An 11,113-nucleotide genomic window follows, 5' to 3' on the forward strand; every position below is an offset into this window, starting at 1 on the left:
CGTTGCTCAAGTGTTCATCACTGTTATGGTTTGGGTGTGAGGTTTCCCCCTAAAGCTCTTGTGTCTCTGCAGGAATAGTCAGAGGTGAGGAGATTGAATTATGAGAGCTGTAATCTAACCAGTCCGTCCTAGTGTGAATGAACTGACTGGGTGGTAACTGCAGGCAGGTGGAGCGCGGCTGGAGGCAGTGGTCACCGGGGCCTTGCCCTGGAAGGGTGCACTGGCCTGTGACTCCTTCCGCTCTCTCTGCTTCCTTGCTGCCATTAGGGAGCAGCTTCCCTCTGCCATGCTCTCCCGCTATATGTCCCGCCTCACCTGGGGCCCAGAGTAATGGAGCTGACCATCCATGGAGTTAGACCTCTGAAACTGTGAACCAAAATATACATTTCCTCCTCCATGTTGTTATTTTGGTCACAGCCATGACTAAAACAATTATCATTAGACTCTGATTGGCTAAAACCCCAATATGTCTTCAACACATTTAGGCAACAATATAAAATACCCCAAAACCAACTGAAACGAAAATGCATTTCAATCTGGATAACACACTGCCGGAGCTCTGGTTGTTGGAAAACAGAACAAGGAGTTCTGAAATAAACAAGCAACAACATGTTGGACCCACAACTTTATGAAAGCAGCATTATACAGAACAGTCTTAATAATAGCTCACAGCATCCTTCATCTTCCCCTGTGGCTGGCCACCAGGGATTATCATTACAGATGAGAAAACCAAGGCCTCAACCAGGCGGGGGGTGGGGGTAGGGGGGTGGGGGTGGGGGGTGGGGGTAGGGGGGTGGGGGGGTGCCGCTCAGGCTGCTTGTCTACCACATGTAGAAACCCAGTCAGGGAGGAACCTGGGAACCTGCAGTTTTGGAAAGGCTCACTAGGGGGAGCTAGTGCACAGCCACCAAGGGGCAAGCTGGGTTTCCCCTGCAACCAGCTGGAGGTTAGGACAACCAGGCTGAGCTGGGAGCCTCCAGTATTGTTTTTGATTTTTTTTTTTGGGGGGGGGCGCTTTTTTTTTTTTTTTGGTTGAACCCAGGGTGCTCCACCACTGAGTCATATACCCAATCCTTGTTATTCTTTCCTTTGAGACAGGGTCTCACTAAGTAGCCCAGGCTGGCTTGAACTCACAGTTCTCCTACCTCAGGCTCCTGAGTTACTGGGTTATAGACACCACCACTCTGCCAGGCTGGGGAGCCCAGGCTTTCTAATCCAGAAGTCTCAAATGGGGCAGTAGCATCTGGCAATGTCTGGAGGACAGACTTTGGCTTGTCACAACACGGGGTGCTGCTGGTGTCACTGGGCAGAGGCCAGGGGTGCTGCCTGACCTTCTACAATACACAGAACACAAGCCATAGGAATTACTCAGCCCAAATGTCAATAGTGCTGAGAAGCCTTGCAATCTAACCCTTAATAACAACTTGCAGTGGGGCACAAGTACTCAAACCTGGTGGTGTGTTGACCAACAGAGCCAGTTCCTGGACCATGCCTATGGATCCCAGTCCGCTTGCTGCCAAGAGGCCTTCCCCGCTCCTGGTGTCTGCCCTTGGTTCCCAAGCACTATGTGCTCTGTTTGGGGTGGGTGCTGAGACCAGCAGGCTCTGATTCTCCATTTTTGGCCTGTGCCTCTTGGGGGTGCCCAGTAAGGGCAGCAGAGGACACTGGCACAATCAGCCCAGAGCAAGGGGCTGCCAAGGTGCAGTCCAGGTGGCCCATGGCATCAAGCGTTTGGTTTACCAGCCTCAGTGGCTGATGGGTACAGACACTTAGCTAAGCAGCTTGCTCTAGAACCAGCTACCATGGCAACCCCCTTCAATGGGTCGCTGTGGTAAGCCATTGCAATGACTTTCCAACAGCAGGGACATTCCTTATCTGTACAAACAGGCCTCTAAAGGCTGCATGGTCAAGTCCAAACCTGTTCACGAGCCCTTTCATGAGCTGAGCAGGTGACCCTGTTCAGTGCTCAGGACATTCAAGAGCTCTAGAAGTCACTACTTTGCCCAGGCTCGTCTTGAACTTATTGGCTCACCCCACCAGCCCTGCATCGGCCTTCGGAGTGCTGGGACTCCACGCGTGTGTACTGCTCCTGGCTAGCACTGGTGTCTAAGCCCAAGTGCCTGCTGTGGCTCAGCCTTACCAGCTCTGCTCCATTCCTGTTGGTGTGGGATATCTGCTTCCATAAAACTTCAACCTCTGGTGTCTCCAAATTGAGAGCTCATCTCTTATAGACAGCATTTAGTTAGGTCATGGGGTTTTTTAAATGAATTCTGCCAACCTGCTTTTCACGTGGTAAAAAACACATAACAATATTAAAGAGTGTGATCCCGGGGCACTTGATACAGACAGAAGTATGACTGTCACCGCTCCTTACTTCCAAGACATTTTGTTCCCCTGAAAGAAAATCCTGTCTCCATTAGCAAACCACTCCCTCTCTCCTTTCCAACAGCGTTCATCCCATTTCTGCCTGCGGATGTGCCCCTCCTGGCCATTTCATGTAATTGGAATCACGAGGGAGGCTCGCTCGGGGCCTCTGTGCTGGCTCCCTCCCTCCATTCAGCACATGGCTTGTGGCTCCTCCCTGCACCGCTCTGCCCCTCTTGCCTGACAGGGCCCAGGCTTGGCCAGACTGACTCCTCCTCCCTCCCACAAACCCAGAGCTCAGGTCCTCATATCCTGCAGGGCCCTGGGCTGGCTGACTCGCAGGGACTTCAGTCCACCTCTTTCCCTGCTCAAGTCAAATCTCAATAAACGGACTGGGCACCTAAAATGTGTTGAGCTCCGTGCTCAGCACTTCCTGGGCACTCTCATCCAGTGTGAATTCTTGCTACAACCTGGGAGGAAACCATTATCGACTATTGCTGACTATGACCAACCCCACCCTTTCCGGCTGGCGAGAGGCTGTGTGCCTGCTGCTCACCAACCCACACGGCCCAGGTTTCCACCGGCTTCTCCGTTTTTGTAACACTGACCTCAAGTAGGTTACAAAACCACTCGGTGCCACTGTCTTCTCACCTGAAAACTAGACTCCCTGCCTCCTGAAGTTACTACAACACTTAAGGACCTCTCAGAGGCACAGCATTTAGTCCATCTGGCACTGGGTAATTGCCTCACGAAGTTACGAGACCCTCCACCCACAAAGCAGCCACGCCCACCCCACCAGCCCCGGAAACTGGCCTATTCTGGGTATTCTGTATAAATGGAACAATACAGCATGTGTCCGTTTGTGTCCGGCTCCTTTCCTCAGTACTTGACAAGGATGCAATCTCGGGAGTTTTGATTCTGCCAGACTCCAAGGTCTGGCTCTACCCTCCCTCTGTAAAGGGATGCCCACCATGGAGGAACAGGGAGCGGCATGCTTGGGAGGAGCACTCAGGGGCTGAGAGGCTTCTACAGCTGGGCTTTTACCTTGGCCATGGCTTCTTCATTGCCCTCCACCATCTTTCGGAGCTTGATGAGATGCCACAGGTCCTCGGCAGGCCGTTTGGTCCCCTGGCTGCCCTCCAGCAGCTGGGCAGTGGAGGGCAGGTCCTGCAACCCAGCCAGTTGATTCTCGATCCTGTCGAGGCGGGTCACCACACCGTCAAAGACGTTGCTGAGTCGCTTCATAGGGTTGATTACAGGCTGGGAATCTCCTTCCCCAGGCACAAGCACGACCTGCGAGGTCTGGAGGAAGTCCTCATCCCCCGAGAGTTCCTTCTTGAGCTCAGCCATTTGAATGTGCTCCAGAATGCCCTCGATCAGGAGGTGCAGGGCCCTGAAATTCACCACCCCACACTGTGGTATGGCAATGTTGGTCAGTTCCATGAATGTGAGTGAGAAGCTCATCTTGCTGGGCTGGGTTGGTGCGGCTAGGCTTCTTGGAATCCTTGGGGAAAAGCGGTAGCTTCCTGTGGTCAAAGAGCTGCACAAGCAGGTCTTCAGAGGCTAGGAAGGCAGAGAGTCACAGTGGTCAGGGAAGAATGGCCTCTGTCCTGGCCAGAGATCAGATCTGATTTTCTGGTTGCTAGGACACCAGAGAACATGGTCAAGTGGGCATGCTTCCGAGAGCCAGGAGCAGGTGGTGCTCCTGGGTGAGCCACGCCCAAATAGGAACTCCATTAATATTTAATGACTACCTGAATAGTGAACAGGCAGCCCTTCATTCCAGCCCTCTGCTTGTGTAAGGCTGATGACCCTTTCCAAGAGGTATGCTGGGAAGTGAGGGAGCATGCATCTCAGAAGTCTCTAGAATCAGAAGACAGATTTCTTGGAGTCAGGAAGACCTAGGTTTTAAGAAAAGAGGACATAGAGAGAAGAGTCTGAAGAACTAAGCTGGTTCCTTGGCAGGGCCAAACGCACACCTAGCTGCTCCAGTTTCTGGAAGGGGAGAGCAGGGAGGTGAGTGGGCGTCATTTGGTCTGTCCTGCATGTCCCTGTCTTCCTGGATGATATCGCCCTTGCTGAACCCTGCTCTGCTCCCCACATGAGCTGGGGCTCAGTAAGACCCCAGTTCTAATCAGGGTCTCAGTCCTGCTCTGAGTCTGAAGGCATGGCTAGGAGCCAGTGGCTGCAGGGTGAGGAGGCTTTGTGGGGTCCTGTTACCCTTTGTGGGCTCTGCTGGGTCAGTTCTGGGTCCCAACAGCAGTCTGCTTGTCTCCATCTTCTAGTGAAGCCTGCAGGGAAGTTCCTCCATTCAGTGCCCCCCTGAACCTCACATTCCTGGTGCACAGCATGCCAGATGGCCTGCTCAGGATTCCCACTGGCTAAGGACCAACCTTGCTGGCTTCCCTGAAGGAACTCTGGAAAGCAGAGTTTGACTTCCTCAAACACTCCCCAAACCACCTACCATGGACCTGATCTAACAGCTAGATTAGTCAGTGTTCTCCAGAGACAGAACCAACATCATACGCTCTCACAGACACGTGAGAAGGGACGTGTCAGGGGAATTGTCATTAAGGAGGTTGGGAAGCCCCACTGCAGGGCACAGACGCACTAGAGACCCTGGGATGTGGTGAGCATGGCTCAGGCGAGGTCCCAAGGCCTCAGAACCAGGGAAACCAATGGTGTAACTCTCAGTACGAGGCCAAAGGCCCGAGGTGGGGGTGTCACACAGGAGTAAGTCCTCTCTCCTGCCTTTGGGCTCCAGGATATGCTTGTGTCCAAGGTCAGGAAGGGAAGAATGTGACCAGTGTCTAAGCTACACAAATGGATACTTGGTCTTTTTCCTATATTTTTGTTCTCTGTGGGCCCTGGCAGGTTGGATGGTGCTCACCCGCATCAACGGCAGGTCTCCCCCACCTACCTGGCTCAGGCTCACCCACTAATCTCTGGAAGCATCCTCAGAGATAATGTCTTTTTCTAGCTATTCCTTAATTTATTTCAGCCAAGCTGTCCCCTAAAACTGACCATCATATGCCCTCTTATTAACACCTCTAGGAGCCCCACTGTGTTATAGGACCTAAAAATTCAAGGGGCTGGGGCTCAGTGGTAGAGTGCTCACCTAGCATGCACGAAGCCCTGGGTTCGATCCTCAGCACCACATAAATGTAAAATAAAGAGATTGTGTCCACCTAAAACTTCAGAATAATATTTTTTAAAAAAATTCAGGGCTGGTGGATGCTATGGCCTAAACATGGAGGACTGAGGAACTTCCGGATCAGGGGGCTTAAACATGGACATGTACCTGAGGAACTTCCAGATCCTGGGGCCTAAACATGGACACCTGAGGCACTTCCGGATCCTAGAGCCTAACATGGATGCCTGAGGAATTCCGGAGGGGGTGGTGGCTTAAACATGGACGTGAACCCATGAACTTCCTGATCCTAGGGCTTAAAAATAGACGTGGGCCTGAGGAACTTCTGGATCTGGGGGCCTAAACATGGACATGTGCCTGAGGAACTTCCGGATGCTACGTCCTAAACATGGAGGATTGAGGAACTTACGGATCCGAGAGCCCAAAGATGGACGTGTACCTGAGGAATTTCTGGATCCGGGGGCCTAAACATGGACGCCTAAGGCACTTCTGGATCCCAGAGCCTAAACATGGACGCCTGAGGAACTTCCGGATCCGGGGGATTAAACATGGACGTGCACCAAGGAACTTCCGGATCCAGGGGCCTAAACATGGACGTGCACCTGAGGAACCTCTGGATCTGTGGCCCTAAATATGGATGCCTGAGGAACTTCAGGATCTGGCTGCCTAAACATGGACACCTGAAGAACTTCCGGTCCTAGAGCCTAAACATGGACGTGCATCTGAGGCACTTCCGGATGCTTTGAACTAAACATGGATGTGTGCCCAAGGAACTTCCGGATCCGGGTGCCTAAACATGGACGTGTACCTTTGGAACCTCCGGATCCAGGGGCCTAAACATGGATATCTGAGGAACTTCTGGATCCGGGGGCCTAAACATGGACACTTTAGACACTTCCGGATCCGAGGGCCTAAACATGGACATGTTTCTGGAACTTCTGGGTCCTTGTGCCTATAAAGGGCAGGGTGTGACTCTCAGAAGGGATGTGGTTCACGAAGAGGAGCGGAGTATGGGGCCTGTTGGGGGGCAGACTGAGCTGTCGCACCCTGAACTTGAATGTGATGGTGGCCTCACTTCCCTGCCTTCCCCTGGATGTCACTTCCTCCCCTTCCAGGAGGTGCCGGGAAGAAGTGAGACCAGGCGCAGGGGCCAGGCCCTGAGGAGGGACACAGTTTTTCTCCTCACTTAGCCAGGCGCCCGGCCTGGCTGGGGATAAGGACGTCTTGTGACACTGGCTGCCTCCTGCATCCCTGCCCCAGGACCTCAGGGACCACAGGTGGGGACAGTCGTTGATTCTCCCCTGGCCGCTGACCCTCAGTCCCGGGATCTGCCCAGGGAGAGTTCTGTCTCCCAGAGGGTCAGGGGGCCCCTGTGACCTGCTGCTCCTTACCCACCATCATCCTGGGTGAGCACAGGTCAGGACACCAGACGCTACTGAGAGTGACATCTTCTAGATGGGCGGCTGGGGACTTTGCCTCTGTCCCAAGGCCTCAGACACTGGATGATCCCCCCCCCCACCTCCCCGAGACAGAAAATAACCCCACATTGCCCAAGACTTATTTTTAAGCTTTGGATTCTGAAATTTTCCTGCTGCCACCTTCTTTGTGAAGCCAGTTTTTCAACAGAGACAGTATTCGGGGTGAGGGTGGGGGAACAACAACATGGAGTGAATCAAACCAAGCTGACACATCTGGTCCTCCAAGAAAAATCTGGATTGGAGGGAGAACAGCCGTTCTCAACTGGTGAAATAGTGAAGTTCCCTTGTCCTTTTTTTTGTGTAAGAAAAATAAATAATGTGATGTTAACTCATCAAATTATTTTAGATGAGTGCTTGGCTCATAGGAAAACTGATTCTGTTTTACGGAATGAAGTGTTACTTGATTTTAAAATTAAAAATGAAGCCAATTAGGATTGTTAAAAAAAAAAATCAGGGCTGCAGTTGTGGCTCAGCAGCAAAGCACTCGCCTGAGTGAATAAAGGTATTGTGTGGGGAAGGCTCCCTCCTGGCTAGCTCCTCCAGCACCCAGAGCATGGCACCCTCCTGGTCCTTACCTTGGGGGTGTCACCTCCCTGCCAGGCCTCAGAAATATTCAAACCAACCAATCATACCTTCCTGAGGGAACTATGGGCACCCAACCTCTTCGTCCTTACAAAGCCCACACTTCCCGCAAGCCCTGCTGGTTCCCTCTGCTCCCCAGTGGATCCCGACCGGGAACTGCAGGGTCCTTCACTGGGCTGAGTGTGTGTGACTAATGAACTATGTCAGTCACACCTGTCCAGGGACAGTGTTGGGTATCCGGCTGTCTGGTACTATTGAGGGCTGGTTTCCCTCCCTCCAGAACAGGTAGGTAGAGGCGATCAGAACACGCTCACGGTGTGCTTCCTTGATGCAATGGGTCAATAAATGTAAATTTGTCCACCCACGGGTGGGCTCCTGGTGGTTGTGGCTGAAGATAACTGAGATGTGATGAAATCAAGGATCTGGAGACTGGAAGGATGCTGGAATATCCAGCTGGGCCCAATGTCACCATAGTGTGTAAAACAGAAAGGAAATGTGAGGGCTCCAGGCCTCCCAACAACGACCCTGCTACCCCATATCCTCTCAGTAGATTTCTTGTCAGCAGAATTAGCTTTAAAAAAAAAATATATATATATATATATATTTATTTATTTTTTAAATTTATTTATTTGTGGTGCTGAGGATTGAACCCAGTGCCTCACACATGCTAGGCAAGAGCTCTAACACTGAGCCATAACCCAAGCCCCAGAGTTGGCTTTTGCTGCATCTGACTACAAATTCCAGCTAGTCCAGTAGGGTGGGAACACAACCCTGCTCAGCCTGAGCCACAGTGGGCCTGCCTGGAGTCGCCAAGAAGAACCTGCAGGTGCTCTCCTGACATTCTGGAGTAGCCATGAGGACTAGTTCACAGCCCTGGAGGGTTCAAGTCTTCCCATTCATTTTCCCACATTGTCCTACTTCAGTTCAGAGATTCTTGAATGTGCAGATCAATGTGGTGCTCAAAAGAAAAAAACTGGGGCTGGGGATGTGGCTCAAGCGGTAGCGCGCTCGCCTGGCGCGCGTGCGGCCCGGGTTCGATCCTCAGCACCATATACAAAGGAAGATGTTGTGTCCGCCGAGAACTAAGAAAAAATAAATAAATGTTAAAATTCTCTCTCTCTGTCCCCCTCTCTCTCTCACTCTCTCTTTAAAAAAAAAAAAAAAACTGTGTGTGTGTGTGTGTGTGTGTGTGTGTGTGTATTTAGTTGTAGGTGGACACATACCTTTATTTTTATTATTTATTTATTTTGGTGCCGGGATCAAACATGGTGCCTCATGCATGCTCGGCAAGTGCTCTACCACTGAACCACAACCCCAGCCCCATTGTGGTGATTTTCTTTTTTCTTTTTTTTTTTTTTTTAATTTTTTAATATTTATTTTTTAGTTCTCGGCGGACACAACATCTTTGTTGGTATGTGGTGCTGAGGATCGAACCCGGGCCGCACGCATGCCAGGTGAGCGCGCTACCGCTTGAGCCACGTCCCCAGCCCTTGTGGTGATTTTCTTAAAAATAATTTTGGGAAGCTTTCTTTCTTTCTTTTCCTTCCTTCCTTCCTTCCTTCCTTCCTTCCTTCCTTCCTTCCTTCCTTCCTTCCTTCCTTCCTTCCTTCCTTCCTTCCTTCCTTCCTTCCTTCCTTCCTTCCTTCCTTCCTTCCTTCCTTCCTTCCTTCCTTCCTTCCTTCCTTCCTTCCTTCCCAGGGATTGCATTCAGGGGCACTTGACCACTGAGCCACATCCCCAACCCTATTTTGTATTTTTATTTAGGGACAGGGTCTCACTGAGTTGCTTAGCACCTTATTTTTGCCGCGGCTAGCTTTGAACTCATGTTTTCCCCATCTCAGCCTCCTGGGCTGCTGGGATTCCAGGCATGCACCACTGTGCGCAGCAGGATCCATTAATTTAAATTCATTCTATTTTCCCTCTCTTCTTTGGGTTGCAAAATCACTATCAATCTAACTTCATGCTTCCCAATTCTTTCTTCTACTACTCCACCCTTGTTTTATAGATGAGGAAATTTAAAAATTTAAGTGATTTACTGAGGTTCATATGGTGAAGAAGTGGCAGGGCTAGGACTTGGACTCAAAGTCTCAGCTGTCACCCTGTCGATCATTCTCTCAATCATCATTCATTGCATAAACATGTACTGAGAGTTGACCAGCGCCAGAAACTCTTCTAAGGGCTAGGGAAAATCAGAATTCCTGCCCTCACCAAGGAGAGATACAACAAATAGGTGAAAATGTAAATAAAGGCCCACGGGTGATGGTAAGTGCTGTGAAGATAACCAAGTGAACAATGAGACAGTGGCCATGCTGCAAATGCTCAGGGAGCCCCCTCTGTGGAGGGGACACCTGGGTTGAGATCTGAAGGGAGGGTGTTTCTGGAGCTCATTCAGGGCAGAGACCTTTCTCTACTTTCTAGTACTAGAAAGTACTAGAAAGTAGTACACACAGCCTAGCCCAGCACATAGTAGGTGCTCAGGAAATATTTACTAACTGGATGATAGCTCAAAAGGAGCTGTCAAATCTCATGGGCCATATTAATGATAGAAATGTTATTAAATAAATTTGGTCATTCATGTTTCTTACCATTTATTTACATTTGAAGATCCAGAAACGCCAAAGGTTGGCAAGTATATGAAAAGCAGAACCCTCCTATGTTCTGGTGGAGTGTAAACTGGCAGAGCTGCTCTGGAAAACTTTTTGTCAGGCTCTACAAAATGGAATAAACACACACCTTATGACCCAACCACCACATCCCTAGATGGGTACCCACAGAAATATTCACATACCATGTGCTGGAGTGTTTGTGACAGACTATTCACAGCAGCCTTAAATCCTCACCTAGGACCACCCAGATGCCTGGGAACAGCAAACAGACAACTGGCACATTCACACAATGGATTATTAGACAGCAATGAAAATGCACATTGACAATGGCATGCCACAATAGGGATGATTTTCCCAGCTATGAAATTGGCAGAAGCTGCTATATTCAAATGAGTTCACACTGCATGAATCCATTGCTGTCAAAAGTACAAAGATGGAGAAAGCTAAGCTCTGGTGCGAGAAGTCAGGAGAGTGGTTGTCCTCAGGTGACCTCAAGGCTTGAAAGAGAAAATGAAGCAGAGTTGCCGGGGTATGGTCAGTCTGGAAATTCACCAAACCACACACACTTCTGACAGGAGCACTGTTCTTGTCAAGTCTCAGGAACTGCGACAACTCTACTGTTGACCCCACACGGCAGCTCCCCCGGGGGGTGGCTGACTCGACTCTGGTGGGCTCCTTCCGGGTCCTGCACTGGGTATGAAAGGAGCTGGCCTGAGTGTGAGACTTCCTCACCCACCCCCATCAACCTGATGCATCATTAGCTTGAACGCCTCAGACAAAATCTTATGCCCATTTTGAGCACTTTCTGGCAAGTATGGAGCCAGGCACTTTGCATAGACACCTCCTTTCATTCCACGAAGAACCTATATGAAGTTTACCTCTGTAGAGAGGCAGGACCAGCCACGGCAGACCCAGGTGTGCCTGCTCCTCAC

At 50.6% G+C, this 11,113-nt stretch overlaps 1 protein-coding gene across 1 annotated transcript in view; it reads right to left on the reverse strand.

Moving 5' to 3' along the window:
* C9H16orf96 (chromosome 9 C16orf96 homolog) overlaps positions 1-3,828 on the reverse strand; it is a 37,833-nt gene extending 34,005 nt beyond the window's left edge. The window contains exon 1 of the mRNA XM_077802666.1: positions 3,409-3,828. Coding sequence (XP_077658792.1) covers positions 3,409-3,828 — 420 coding nt within the window. The remainder of the gene's footprint in view (positions 1-3,408) is intronic.
* Between the last annotated feature and the right edge of the window lie 7,285 nt (positions 3,829-11,113).

The sequence above is a fragment of the Urocitellus parryii genome, chromosome 9, assembly GCF_045843805.1.
Source record: "Urocitellus parryii isolate mUroPar1 chromosome 9, mUroPar1.hap1, whole genome shotgun sequence".
Taxonomy (NCBI): domain Eukaryota; kingdom Metazoa; phylum Chordata; class Mammalia; order Rodentia; family Sciuridae; genus Urocitellus; species Urocitellus parryii.